The sequence below is a fragment of the Eschrichtius robustus genome, chromosome 8 (genome assembly GCF_028021215.1).
Source record: "Eschrichtius robustus isolate mEscRob2 chromosome 8, mEscRob2.pri, whole genome shotgun sequence".
NCBI lineage: Eukaryota > Metazoa > Chordata > Mammalia > Artiodactyla > Eschrichtiidae > Eschrichtius > Eschrichtius robustus.
In genome coordinates, this window is record NC_090831.1 from 82,924,306 (window position 1) to 82,939,686 (window position 15,381).

Genomic DNA, 15,381 nt, shown 5'->3' on the forward strand with positions numbered 1-15,381 from the left:
CATATTTTGTGACTATAATTTTTATACTTCTAGGTATGCATTCATGTTAACCTGACAGGGCACAGGATGAGATGCTGTGAACAGTGGCTTCCAACTTCAGGCACAGGTGCAACACCCTCTCTTTAAAAGTTTACAGACTAGGGACTTCCCTGGTGGTGCACTGGTTAAGAATCTGCCTGCCAGTGCAGCGGACACAGGTTCTAGCCCTGGTCCAGGAAGATCCCACATGCCCCAGAGCAACTAAGCCCGTGCTTCACAGCTACTGAAGCCCACACGCCTAGAGCCCGTGCTCCACAACAGGAGAAGCCACCACAATGAGAAGCCTGAGCACCACAATGAAGAGTAACCACCCCCCCCGCCCCCGCTCACTGCAATTAGAGAAAGCCCGCGCGCAACAACGAAGATCCAACGCAGCCAAAAATAAATAAATAAATAAATAAATTTTAAGAAAAGTTTACAGACTAAATCCAACAACACTGATGTGAATACACAGAAAGGAGAAAAGAAATATTAAACTACCAGTACATGGGTGACTATAAAGGAAAAGGCCATAGGAGAGACAAATCTAATTTTCAAAGAATGGAAGAGTCCATAAAAGAAAGGGATGATGGAAGGGAGGGAAGGGGGGTAGGGAAGGGGTAGGATGAATGGAGTAAATGTGAAAATGTGGGCCATAGTTATCCTTGGGTGAAAAGAATATAAATGATCTTTATTTTCTTCATTTTGATTAGCTGTATTTTTTTTAACATCTTTATTAGAGTATAATTGCTTTACAGTGGTGTGTTAGTCTGCTTTATAACAAAGTGAATCAGCTATACATATACATATATCCCCATATCTCCTCTCTCTTGCATCTCCCTCCCACCCTCCCTATCCCACCCCTCTAGGTGGTCACAAAGCACCAAGCTGATCTCCCTGTGCTATGCGGCTGCTTCCCACTAGCTATCGGTTTTACATTTGGTAGTGTATATATGTCCATGCCACTCTCTCACTCCATCCCAGCTTACCCTTCCCCCTCCCCGTGTCCTCAAGTCCATTCTCTGCATCTGTGTCTTTATTCCTGTCCTGCTCCTAGGTTCTTCAAAATCTTTTTTTTTTTTTTTTTTTAGATTCCATATATATGTGTTAGCATATGGTATTTGTTTTTCTCTTTCTGACTTACTTCACTGTGTGTAACAGACTCTAGGTCCATCCACCTCACTACAAATAACTCAATTTCGTTTCTTTTTATAGCTGAGTAATATTCCATTGTATACATGTGCCACATCTTCTTTATCCATTCATATGTCGATGGACACTTAGGTTGCTTCCACGTCCTGGCTATTGTAACTAGAGCTGCAATGAACATTGTGGTACATGACTCTTTTTGAATTAAGGTTTACTCAGGGTATATGCGGGATTGCTGGGTTGTATGGTAGTTCTATTTTTACTTTTTTAAGGAACGTCCATACTGTTCTCCATAGTGGATGTATCAATTTACATTCCCACCAGCAGTGCAGGGGGGTTCCCTTTTCTCTACACCCTCTCCAGCATTTATTGTTTGTAGACTTTTTGATGATGGCCATTCTGACTGGTGTGAGGTGATACCTCTTTGTAGTTTTGATTTGCATTTCTCTAATGATTAGTGATGTTGAGCATCCTTTCATGTGTTTGTTGACAATCTGTATATCTTCTTTGGAGAAATGTCTATTTAGGTCTTCTGCCCATTTTTGGATTGGGTTGTTTGTTTTTTTGATATTGAGCTGCAGGAGCTGCTTGTAAATTTTGGAGATTAATCCCTTGTCAGTTGCTTCATTTGCAAATATTTTCTCCCATTCTGAGGGTTGTCTTTTTGTCTTGTTTATGTTTTCCTTTGTTGTGCAAAAGCTTTTAAGTTTCATTGGGTCCCATTTGTTTATTTTTGTTTTTACTTCCATTTCTTTAGGAGGTGGGTCAAAAGGATCTTGCTGTGATTTATGTTAGAGTGTTCTGCCTATGTTTTCCGATTAGCTGTTATTTCTTAAATTTTCTCATCATGTGCCTTCCTTTGCCCAGTTCCCACCATAAATACTTTAAAGGAAGAGAATCAATTTCTCAGCCTCTGATGCAATGCCAGATTTGTTAGGATTGCAAATGCCAGGTTTAACTTCTAAAGTTCCTCCTTTAATTTCTAGTATGCAAATCCTGCTCTCCAGAAATTCATTTTCTATTGTCTTTTAGTGTAATCATTTATTGCACTTAAAGGGCCACCCAAGAAACAATTTAATTTTTTAAAAAAAGAAAAGAAAAAAGAAACTGTGTCCTTTCTCAAACCATCAACACATTTTTGAAAAATAAAAAATGACAAGAAAGAATATTATAAAGAAATGTAAGCATTTCCCAATCTAAGCATATTTAAATTCTGTAACATTGAAAGTCACCTACTATTCACTGGGTAGATAAATCAACTTTTAAATGCATCTATACTGTATTCATAGCTTACCAACACAGAGGTTAGGGCAGCCCATGTTCTCCTTATAGAAGCAAACAGCAGGATTCCTAGATCAATAGTTACAGAACACAACTATATTTGTTTAACACTAACTCTCTTTGTTGTTTTTTGGTTTGGGGTGGGGTTTTTTTTCATGGGATTGGTTATGAAAATTTTTATAGATTTAAACAGTTCTAGATTCAAAAAATGGAGGAAAATAAGTCAATTGTTCTGATTTAAAATTCTATCTTTAAAAGTCAAACTACCATGATGTCTCAGATAATCCGATGCTCCTCGCCACTGTATGTACACATGTACACATACCTTTATCCACTCATTCCCTTAACTCCAAGCCTCTTTTTTTTTTTTTTTTTTTTGGCCTTGCCATGTGGCATCTTAGTTCCCTGGCCAGGGATCGAACGCATGCCCCCTACATTGAGAGTGTGGAGTCTTAACCATTGGACCTCCAGGGAAGTTCCAACTCCAAGCCTTTTCAATGAAGTGCCTTCTTTTGCAGATGCATTCCCCACCTCTTAAAAACTTCCCCATCGGGCTTCCCTGGTGGCGCAGTGGTTAAGAATCCGCCTGCCAATGCAGGGGACAGGGTTCAAGCCCTGGTCCAGGAAGATCCCATATGCCACGGAGCAACTAAGCCCGTGCGCCGCAACGACTGAGCCTGTGCTCTAGAGCCCACGAGTCACAACTACTGAAGCCTGTGTGCCACAGCTACTGAAGCCCACGTGCCACAGCTAGTGAAGCCTGTGCGCCTAGAGCCTGTGCTCCGCAGCAAGAGAAGCCACCGCAATGAGAAGCCTGTGCACCTCAACAAAGAGTAGCCCCCGCTCGCCGCAACGAGAGAAAGCCCGCGCACAGCAACGAAGACCCAACGCAGCCAAAAATAAATAAAAATAAAAAAAACAAAAAAAAAACTTTCCCATCACTTAAACATTTCACTAAGTCCTTCTTCCAGGAAGAACTTTTCAGATTGGTCAAGGAAAGAATGTGAAACTACCTTTTTGCCTTTTGAACAATATCATGTTTTTTCTATAGCTCTACTAGACTGTACCAAGAAGGAATGTTTTGGGCTGCAAGTAACAGAAAACTGTGTTTAAAGCTGTGGTTAAATCATAGGAATCTGCCTTATCTCACCGAACTAGTAGTCAAGAGATAGGTCATTCCAGGGTTCTTTCAGGGGCTCACCAGTATGATGAAGGACCCAGACACCTGTCACACTCCCATGCCATCATCCTTAGTGTGCTGGGTTTTACTTCCATGTCTGTTGCCTCACTGTTGCACAATGGCTGCTGCACATCCTCACACTGTGCTTAAACATAAGAATCAAGGGTATTGCAAAAGATGTTCTTCTCTCAGAAGGCTCTGTCCTTTATTTAGGAAGAAACATTTCCAGAAGTCTTCCTTATAGCCCCATAAGTCAGAACTAGATCACATGCATGCTCCTAGTTACGAGGAAGACTGTAAAAGCATCTCTGTTTTAAGCCTCTAGTTAAACTCAGGCTCCTCTTTTGTATGAACTGAATGAAAGCATGTCCTGTTGATTTTACCTCCTAAATCTCTTTTGCATACATCTAATTCTTCTCACCTCCCCCACTGCCAGCACTCTCCCACCAGCCATCAAAATATCCCACCTGAACTACTCCAACAGTTCCTAACTGGTTTTCCTGTAGCCCCACCTCGTCCACTCTACCATCCACTCTTTACAGTTTCAGTGATATTTTAAATGCAAATCTTACCATGTCACTTCCTCTATAATGGATTATGTTCAAAACTCCTACCATGAGTGATAAGGTCCTGAAGGGTCTGGTTGCACCCACCTTTCTAGCTTTGTCTCCTGCAGTGCTTCAGCTCACTTTGTACTCAGATTACACTGACCACCTCTTTGCTCCTTAAAAATCCTAAGCTCCTTCACAGCTCATAGCTTTTGCACGTGCTATTCCCTCTGTCTGGAGGGACACCCATTCTCCACCTCCCTAGTCCCTTCTGCCTCATTTCTCCTTAGTTTTCATGTCTCCATTTAAATGTTTTTACTGCATGCAAGGGTTACTTATAAGGTGTTATCAAGTCAATGAAATGTAGAAATATATAAAGTTATTAAATATAAATGGGAGAGATGTAAGAGAATGAATTTTTTAATTTCAGCAGTTAGTTGATGTTCATCTATTAAGAAAATGCTGGCCCTTTGTTAAATCATGCTAGACGAGAAGCCATTTGCAGGACTCATTTTCTTTTCCTAAATGTCTTCCTTCTTTCACCCATTTGATCAACAAACAATGTTTGGAACCCAGCTCCACCACTTTCTAGCGGTGAGGGTTCTTCAGACAGGACTTTCCTCCTTGGTCCAGTGTCTCCTCTGTAATGAGATGGCACTATGACGACGTGTCCCGTCCTCCTCTCATGGTTGGTGGCCTGTCTTTGTTCAGTTCTGGTGCTATGATTGCAAGTTTCCTCTCTAAAACTAATCCCAAGAAATATATGAAAATGTATCACTTTCAAATACACGCTGCTGTGCATATCATTTAAAAATCCAAGAATGCTAAACTAAGTTAAGGATATAAAATATTCATATTTTTACCATATTTCATACATTGAAATACTCTATAAAAATTTCTTCCTATGAATTCCATATTGTAAGTTATGCAATAGGTAGGCATCATGTCTTTGACTACTTCACTGCTTTAGAAAATCCTCAGAACAAAGATGCTGGGATTTCAGTTGCTCCATACGCAGTCCTTCAGAGGAGTTACACACGAGCTCAGGGAACATCAAGATAGTTCTCTGAAAAAGAAAAGCATCCTAGAAGATGCAGCCGGTTGCACCTCTGCCTTATTAGTGAAAATGCCCTATGTCAAAACCTTTCTGTCCAGGTAATAAAAAGCACCCATATGTTCCTGGGAACAAAAGCATCCTGAAACTTGACGCCATTCGCGGGTTCACTTGACTTCCAGCTCAGGGCTGGATTTGTACTCCCCGGGCGGTGGCTGTCCACGGACTTCTAGACCTGAGGGAAGGAAATTCACATCCTCACTGAGTCGTGCTAAGAGACCGACATTGACTGGCAGCCTGCGGTATAAGGTGCCGGTTAAGACCGCGGGAGCCGGAGTCAGGTCTCCAGGGTACCAATCCGGCTCTGCCACTCACCAGCCGTGCAACCTTGGGCAACCGTTTAGCCTTTCAGAGCTAAATTCTCCTCGCCTGTCAAGTGAGGATAATAATAGTTCTTACTCCTAGGGTTGCTGTGAGGAGGAGTAAATAAGTTAATCCACAGAAAGTGCTTGGAAGAGCGCCTGGCCGGCACATAACGAACTTGTTAATATTGCAGCCTTTCAACTCAGGGCGCCTGCAACTCTGCAACATTGTGCCTGGGTATGGAACGGCTCCTGTAAGTTACAAAACTTGAGATTCTGGGAGCTGAGTGGCCGCGGTTGGGGACGCGGAGAGGAAAGGAAAAAAAGAAATTGGGGTAGGGGCAGAGGGAGAGAGAGCTGCGACGACGTTTATCCACCGGAGCCCACCTGCAGCCTCGGTCTCCCGGCCTCCGGTCTCCTCTACCGTCTCTTCTTCAGGAGTCCGACTCGCGAGCGGCGCACGCAGCCTTTCTCCAATCAGACATCCCAAGGCTGGCGCCACGTAGGCGACCTGGTCCAATCTCGTCCCTGGAGGGCGGGAACGCGAACTTCCTACCTGCACCTGTGGCAGCAGTGGCCGCCTCCTGGGTTATTATTTTTTTCTTCCCGCTGCCCCGGGGTTCTGGTTTCTAGAATCACCTGGCGAATAACCAGCAGGTGAGCAGATGTCTTTTCCCGCGCGGAGGACCGACGCGGTAGGGAGCTTCAATGCATCAGAGTGAGCCCCTGAGATCCCATCTCCCTGCGGCTCCCGGGCGGCGCTATCAGGGAAAGGGGACGCGCCGGAGAATGAAAGGCTACTAGGCGGGAGAGCCTGCCTGGCCATTCACCTGGGGCAGTGAGCCTGGCACCCACTCGCAGGGGCGGCCTCCGGTCGGAGCCAACCGTACTTCGAGCTCCGGGCTACTGCCGCCGCTGCGCCAGGAAGTTGGAGGAGCCAGGGGAGACCAGCAACAGCAATCGGCTTAGCTGGACTGCGGCGATTTCGGCTAGCACACCTTCCAGAAAGAAACCCGACCTCTCCAAGACCGCGCAGAGGGACGCCGCGCCCCGACTTCCAGATTAACCCAAGCGCACCCCCTCCCGACTCTGCGCGGGGAGAGAGGCGCGGAGCCGCGGGGTCCTGGGAAGCCTGAGCAGGTGAGCGATCAGGGTGATTCTCCGTCCGCCAAGACAGAGCCCCCAGCGCCCGAGGAGAAGTTACTAGCTGCAGGCGTTCTGCGTAATTTGAGTAATTTGCAGTCTTTCCCTTGAGCAATTCGTGCAAAACCCTTCCGTGCATACAACGTTGATTGTGGAGAAGAGAGCGTAGGGTAGAAGACAGAAAGCAGCATCAGAACACCCACCACTATCACCAGCACCACCACCACCAGTGAATAACTTGGGGGTGATTTTCCGATCTATAAAGCGGAGGGGGAATGGATGTTTGCAAACCCAACTGCAGACTGTGCCTGAGGGTGTGGGTGCCTCCTGTAAGGAAAGAACTTTTGGCCGTTTTTTCTTCTATTGTTTTCAAGTCGCAGCCCAAGTGTGCCCTCGGGGCGTCCTGGGGAGGAGCTGGTGCCAAGGTCTCCTTGCTCAGGGGAGGCCGCTGCGGCCGCCGGCGTAGGCCCTCCGGCTCTCTCCCCCGGGTTGGGGGGAGGAGAACCTCCAAACCACAAACACCGCCGAAGTTTCGCTCTCCAGCGCCGGCGAATCCCTGCAGCGCCGGGCGCGTGGGATGGGAAGGAGCCCAGCGGAAACCTGGAAATGAGCCGCGGCGCCAGCGAATCCTGCTCCTTCGTGGAGTTAGTGCCGCATAGACCCAGCACAGAAAATGAGCAAAGGAGCCTCGCTTCCGATATATTCGCACCTTCAGTGCTAACAGACAGCCTTTTCGCTCCGCACTTCTATTTTAAAAGCTGGGATGAGGCAAATTGGAGTTCCTGGTTGTGCGCTCTCTCCTTTGGAGGAGGGAATTGCGCAAGGAAAAGAACAGAAGCCTTTAATTTGTAACTAAAAATCCCAAGAGTTGAGTTGCCTAGTACAAACAGACGCGGTGCATATTTTAATACAGAACTAAGGGAAGAGGACTTGGGCTCATCTCAACCGCCGGCAGCGGGTGGCTTCAAAGAGACGCAAGATTGGTCTCTGGGGAATAAAAGGAAGAGTTAGGATGGCGGTTTTCAAGGGGAGTTAGGTCTAGACATGCTTCTCTGAAAGTCATCAGACAGAAGTTTTGTCGAAAGCAGAATTTAAAAGAAACAAACACCATGAGCTTGTCCCTCGCTCTTACTGGCCTGTAAATCCGCGCCCCACGCCCCGCCCCGCCCCGCCCCGCCCCCGAAGAATCACATCAAAAAGGATCCCGGGACAAAAGTCTAGGGAGCAAAAACCTTTGAAGGAGATTTCGGAACTGTTTGACAGGGATCTAATGTTCATTGCTCACCTATAGCGGGGGCGCGCTTGCTTCTGGGCTCCCTCCTCGCAGGTGCCGTTCTGGACCCGGTGGGTCACCTTTGGGCTTCGTCTACAAACGGGCAGAGTGACAGGACAGGCCATTTTCCCTCTGGGGCCTGGTTAATCCAGAAGCCCCGGCACCCACCCCTGGGTGGCCCTCGCGCGCGGACCACTGCGCTATCCTGGAAGCCAGGCTAAGGCTGAGGCCAGGGAGTGCCAAGACTCAGTCTCGAGACCAGAGGGTGGCGCCCCGGAGGCCCTTCGTCCGCCTGCGCCCTCGGGGGGGCGCGGCGGTGCCCTCTGAGGCCCGCGCGGCTGCGGACCCTCGGACCCCAGCCGCTCCGGTGCCAGCCAGAGCCAAGGGGAGGAAGTGGGATTGAGGGGCACGTGACTTCGACAAACCCAGTAACGAAGTTGTGTTTTCCTCCCCAGCACAAGCCTCTGCTTCGGCGGCTCCCAGCCCGCAGCCCGCTTGCGAGAAGCCGGGGCAGGGCCGGGGTGGACGAGAGAGGGGCCGCTGCCGCTGAGGCCCTTCCCCGCTCGCCGCGCCCCCCGCCACTTGGCCCGCTGGCCATGGCCGACGGCGGCGGCACCAGCAGCTCGGGCTCCTGGTGGAGTTCGCTAAAGAACAGCAGGAAGAAAAGCAAGGACGCCGCGGGGGGTGCGAAGCCTCCCGCCCAGCCTGACCCCGGGGAACCCGCGGCGCCCGCCCCGCCTGGCCCCGACTGGACAAGCAGTTCCCGGGAGAATCAGCATCCCAATCTCCTTGGGGGCGCCGGCGAGCCCCACAAGCCAGACAAGTTGGGCGGGGAGAAATCGGGCAACAGCCGCAGAAATTTGAAGATCTCGCGCTCGGGCCGCTTTAAGGAGAAGAGGAAAGTGCGCGCCACTCTGCTCCCCGAGGGAGTCAGGTCCTCGGAGGAGGCGAGCTTCTCTGGTGACCCGCACGACGACAAGCAGTAGCCCGAGCGCTCCAGGACTCTCTTCGCACCACGCCTCCCCAACCCCCAGGGCTAAGCCCGAGAATTCTGCCCCGCCCCTGTACTTGGAGTCTCATCCCACCAAATTCTGAATATTCGCACAAGGCCTCCAGATTTTATTTTCCTGGAAATTGACGTGACAATTGAGTGTTCCGTATATCACGACTCCAGGGTGCATTAAATATTTATTCGTGGTAAGAGAAGATAACGCAGAGGAAGTTGGCACAATTTTTTTTTTTTTTTAAACTTCAGTGGCCACCTTTGCGTCGCCCGTGGGAGTGAGAAGGGTACTTTTGTAAGAGACCTTAGCTCAACTGGAATTGCGCAGCCCTCCACTGAGGATGGCATGCTCTGATTCCGAACTTGCTATTGGAAAGCAAATCACAGTGCTATCTTCAATGCCTGAGAAATGCACTTTAGGAGTACTTCTGTAGACATACCTTAAGTGAAGGGATGGGAGACAGCAGGAAGCGTTCTTAAGTAGAAGCATTTTAAGTAAGGCAAGATTGCTTTTAATGTTGAACTGCAAAACTGTACTGCCTGTTTTAGCGTAGACTATTAAAACTGTTGCACTGTAAGACTTAAGGTGACTTTTGTAATTGTTTTCCATTGCAAGACTGAAGCTCATCATACTTAAAAGCAGGCATGCAAAATCCAGGGTGACAGAGTTAATCATTTGCCACATAACCTGACAGTTCCTCTTGAAAAGCTGCAGGGAGGAGAACATGTCTAGAAACTACCAACACCCAGATTGGAACCAGCTAGCTGGATATCCCTATTTACAAACCAAATTCGAGGAAGAGAGGGAGAGGTACCAATTAACTATTCCTAAGTTTTCTTTTTTACTTCAGTGCATCTTCATAGAGTAAGTCACAATGCTAATAATAATTCTTTCTGTATTCATTATTAACCTGACTCACAATTGTCTAAAAATACTTATTCAAACAGGTGGACTGAACTCTGTTTGTGCAAAGCTGGCTTTTTCCCCACCCTCTTTGCTTCAAAAGCTAATTTCTTTAGTCTGAAGTATGCATTTATCTAGGTGCAAAGCCTTAAAGATCTACCAACCTGTAGATTTTTAACAAAAATCTACCTGTTTGCTTTTGTTATGAACTTCAAGTAAAAGAGTAAATCAATACTGAAATCACTTGCTTTCAGCAAATTACAAGAGAGTTATTGTAGTTGTTAAGATCCCTGGGACCTCTTCCCACCACAATTCAGTTCATTTACAACCATTTAGAAATGCATAGTGGGGAAATTATAATGATCAAAGTGTGTGTGTGTGTGTGTGTATATATATATACACACACACACATTATATATATATAATATATATAATATATATTATATATAAATATATTAATATATTTAATATATTAATAACATATAGTTATAAAGCAGAAACTAACACACCATTGTAAAGCAATTATACTCCAATAAAGATGTTAAAGAAAATAACATATGTAATATAATATATATAATATATATAAATATATAAAATTTTGATTTCACTGAGTTGGGATTAAATCAGTCCATTCCTCCCACTGCATAATTAGGACTGCTTTAAAACTATGTAATTACAAACCTCAACTGCCAGTTGTGCATTGCACTCATATATATATTATATATAAATTATATATATAATATATATATATAATTTATATATATAATATCTACATTATATATATAATTATTATATACATTATATAATGTGGATAATGACAGGCAAGAACTTGATTGCAGCTCCTGAATTTGTTATATATAGTTTTTGGTTTCTCTTAAATTAGTAATTTATAACAAAGCATGTTGATTGTCCAAAGAGATTTAACAAAGAGACTTGATGAAAATGGCTAAAATGGATTTAAATTAGTGAATCAAGCTTAGATACCAGCAAAATCATAGAATTTCCCATTTGATACATGCGCTTCCACATACTAAAGGCTTACTCCAAAGGAAATTGTTTACGTGGGGATTATGAACACCTTAGTTTCTTAAAAGAGAGTTTGTGAGGGTTTTTTTTTTTTTAAATCATGAAAAGTTTTTTTTGTTTTGTATTCAGAACTGGGAAATACGTGACTGAAGTCTCATCAGGGTGAGCTTTCTGGATGAGGAAGACTTCACATCAATTTTAAGTGGGCCCACCTACCATCTCTAGACTCTGATGAAGAAGCGGGAGTCGGGATCTTGGACTCAGAGGAGAGGTTCGTGGTAAGGGAGGGGATTGTGGGCTGACCAGCAGTGGGAGTGAATAGAGCAGATGCTGTCAAATCAGGCTTTGGAACACCTTCATAGTATTTTAATTTCTGTAGAAGGTAATCAAAATTAGAGTGGATAACTACGCAAAATACTTCTCCCCTCCCAGGAAGACCAACAGATTAGATCTGTACCCATTTATAAAAGTAAGCCAGCCATTGCATACTTTTAAAATCTTATACTCTTTCATCCAGTTTTATTGTTTTAAAGAATTTTTTTTTCTTAAAAATTCCTTTAGATTCACAAAACATTGGCATTTTCCTGGGTTCTGTGTCTAGTTTTGGATCCCATCCAAGTCTATAATTGCTGCAGATAATCAATAGCAGACATATAGCAGTGGAACTTATTAACATGACATCTTTCCCCACTGTTCTGAAAGAATTTAAAACCATGCTAATGGCAGTTATGACAATGAATGCAATGCACGATTGGCAGTTGAGGTTTGTAATTACATAGTTTTAAAGCAGTCCTAATTATGCAGTGGGAGGAATGCACTGACTTAATCCCAACTCAGTGAAATCAGAAACCAAGAAAAATTGGGATAAAAGGATCATGAGTAAGATGAGATAATTTGACAAAGTGTCTTGCTGGGATTTATGTGCTCTGCAGATGATTAATTACATTCCCATAACATATATACAGATTTTGAAAATGTTTAAACCTCAAGATATTTTATAGTAAATAAAAAGAAAATGTTGAATTAAATTTGGAGTTAATTAGGTTGGAGACTTTTGTTTTCTTAAAATCCCTTACAAATGAAATTTCACTCACAAATTTGGAAACGATTAAAGAAATTCTTATGCCATGCTTCCAAATTATGTGAAAAAGGGACAACAATCTAGCAGCGTGTTTCCTCAATATTTTCATAACCATGATAATTATACACACAGGGTGGTTTTTACCTCAGTGACTGTCTTTGCAGTCGGTGGCTGAGCAGTAACTCATATTACAGGTCACCTGCACGTCCCTTTGTGTTCGTGCTTCTGTTGTTCATCCCATTCTGATTTGCATTTCAAGAGCAGAGACTCTATTTTGTATACAGTTAGGACATTCTGCTTCATATAACACTGGGAAATATTTTTTTTCTGCTTTGAAATGTAATGCAAACTCAGAACGCTGATCTTGCGGAGTCCTTAGAAGGGAACTATAAACCTAATGAACAGTAGCATGGGCTGAAGCTTTGTCAGAAATAGTTCTTCTCATGGGATACACAGAAGAAAATTTGGGTGGCTTGAAATAAATAAATAATAAACGTGGGTACCTTTCAAATAAACGGTGAACTGGAAAGGAATAAGGGGGAAAATAGGGCACTAATATCCAGTGATCACAAGGCACCTTTTATGAGAAAAAGAGATAGAGAATATTATTTTTCCTTAGTTGAGAAGTATCAGTCAGACTAGAAACAAACACTAAAAACAGCTAGCGTGATAGAGATGTAGGGGTAACTGATCTTTAAAAACTCTTACTTAATTTGCAGAGCATCTTATGATAATTACCCAGAAATGTAAGAGATTCTTTCTTGGGATAAGCATGAGTTTATCTCCATGGCAAGTAGAGGGTGGGACCAGAGATATTTTATACCCTTGGGTGTCAACATAACCAGTATCTTAGGCTAGAAACAAGTGTGCAGCCCAGGGTACACTGTCACTGACAAGCTGGCTGTCCCATCACAGCTTTGTTCTTCTCACCTGTTTCCTGTACCCTCGGCCCCATTCTCACCTCGTCTCTGAGCGATTGCCTGTGCGTCCCCATCAGGCTCAGAGACGTGGAAGAGGGGTCGTCCGGAGGGAGGCACAGGGCCCTTCCCCAGCCTCCTGCAGGCACAGTGTATTAACAACCACTTTGTCAAAAGATGGCCCTGTACATCTGGAACATGGGATGAATAGCATTCGTGGCGAGAGAAGATTATCATTAAGGAGATAAATTGTGAGGAAACCGCACAGGTCTTGCCCTGGCAGAGGACAGTTGACCACTGTATAGAAGTGGTAGTAGCTAAAGATCACGATAAATAAGACTGACAGAGGATATCAGCGATCCTTCCAGGTATTCAGAACAAGGAATTCAGCCATTCTTCCAAACCAAATTGTGCTGCGGATGACAAAGTGATGGATGCGAAACTGTCATGTCAGAATTGTTGACATAACCTCGTGCAATAAAAAGATGGAGTATCTTTATCTCTGACATGTATAACAAGACTGTTTACCCACGAGACAAAAATTTCCGGCCCTTAAACTAGAAAGGTTCATGTTGAAGAAGATGAAGGTTCCTACCCCTGAAAGGAGCTGCTGACTCACCTGCCATTAAGTGGGGAATACGGGACCCACCTAGGACCTCCCTGTGCTTTTTCTGAAGGGATATTCCTTGAGTTACAAGTACCCTGGATTATTAATCTTTTTCTCGTGCCAGTCAACAAGCATATCCTACAAAGATGGCAGCAAAGAGCTCCTGCTAAGTTTTCCAAGACACCTGGTCATAATTCTCTCTCCCCCTTGCTCTTAGATGAGTCTTAGATGATCTGGGTGTTGGTTTGCTCTTCTGTAAAATGATGGGATGGAGTCTATATTCCCACTTTAAAACTCTCTCTTAGGAATTTGCTATTTTGAACAACGGGCTGTAAAATCTAATTCATAGAGTGATCATTGTTTACTATAAAACACAAAGGCACCAACTGTCCAGTACTGATGGTCAGGTGGGAAGTTGGGAGGGAGGTAGAGAAGCATAAATTGCAATAAAGCTACCACATTATCATATGGTGCTGTCACCACACTGTCATCTGGCCCAATAATCAGGGTAATTCTGCTGTATAGGAGCATGGAGCCTCATTATTCATGCTTAGAATCAAATTGCAGCGAGGCTATATAATTATATACATATTATTCAAAAAGTGTGTTTTCACAACTATAATCTCAGTTCCTCATAACTAGCCCCCAAGGGCCCCAAATCCTGCCAATCTACCTGATTCTGTACTCTTGTTTAAACTCACCTTTTTCCATTCTCATTGGTGTTGTCCTTGGTCAAGAATTCATCCCCTCTAGGCCAGGGGCCTGGAAACAATCATTTTTTAACTCTTCTCTACACTGTATTTAAAACTGTGAAGGATAAGGTCAAACTCCTTCACAAGGGCTGCCACCCCTATCCAGCCATTCCATATTACTGACAATTCCCGAGAGTACCTTGCCATGCCTGCAGGCTTCTGTCTGTCCTGTTGCCTCTGCTTGGAATATTCTTTCTCCACTACCTGCCTGGCAAAGCCTCAATCAACTGTTAAGATTCGAGAGTCTCTTCCCACGCAACTGTCATGGTCCTCGTTCACTCTGTTGGGAAACACCTACGAATAGTACATTCAAGCGTGTGTTACCGCTCCCACTGACCATATTATATGCATGTGATCACATGTCTCACTGCCCTTTTAGTTGAGGAGCTCAGGGAAATTCCAAGGGCAATGTTCATTCTTCATGCCCCTTCATGAACTCCTGGCTAATCTACAAGGGCATGGGCCCTCCATGCTGTACTTGCATGTAGTTCTTGGTAGGGCCATAATCTTTTCTCCTCTAGGAAAGCAGGCTGTGTCTGGCTGATAGAAAAATGTAAGAGGGTTGTGAATCAGTCAGAGTCTGATCAGGAGAGAGAAACCACACAGTAATTTGAACAGGGAGCATTGACTATACAGAACTATTACCTGTGATACGGATTGCAGTGAGAAGGGATTGCCTGGTTAAGAAGTAACAGGAACCCAAAAGAACACAGGAATAATCTAAGGTGCAACTACGACCCCGGAGCTGAGATTAAGCACTCAAAGGAGACCCCCTCTTCACTCTAAACCCCTGCACCTTGTTGGAAAGGGCATGGCTAAGACACACTTGTAGGCAGAGAAATCACACCAGTGAAACTTGTTGGAAATCCACCTACCAGAACTAGTTTTTGTGTGCCAATGGGCACTAAAGCACTAATCACTGAAGTCTCTGAACAGCATGGGTAAAAATACAGGAAATATCGCTGTGTTAGTACAGTATGGGAGGAAACTGGTGTTTCTGTAGGCTGGGCTACATTCATTTCAAGAGGGCAATTGCTTGCCTATAAAGTGCCTGTGAGAGTGAGAAAAGGGGGCTACTTCCTC

At 44.6% G+C, this 15,381-nt stretch overlaps 1 protein-coding gene across 1 annotated transcript; it reads left to right on the forward strand.

Moving 5' to 3' along the window:
- The first annotated feature begins 8,604 nt into the window (after positions 1-8,604).
- On the forward strand, positions 8,605-8,994 carry PRR15 (proline rich 15). The gene has a single exon (XM_068549149.1). It carries the CDS (start codon positions 8,605-8,607, stop codon positions 8,992-8,994), a length of 390 nt encoding a protein of 129 aa, XP_068405250.1.
- The last annotated feature ends 6,387 nt before the right edge of the window (positions 8,995-15,381 follow it).

What these genes read in the sequence shown, in the direction of transcription:
- PRR15 (XM_068549149.1), top strand. Translation starts at nt 8,605, where the DNA reads ATGGCCGACGGCGGCGGCACCAGCAGCTCGGGCTCCTGGTGGAGTTCG.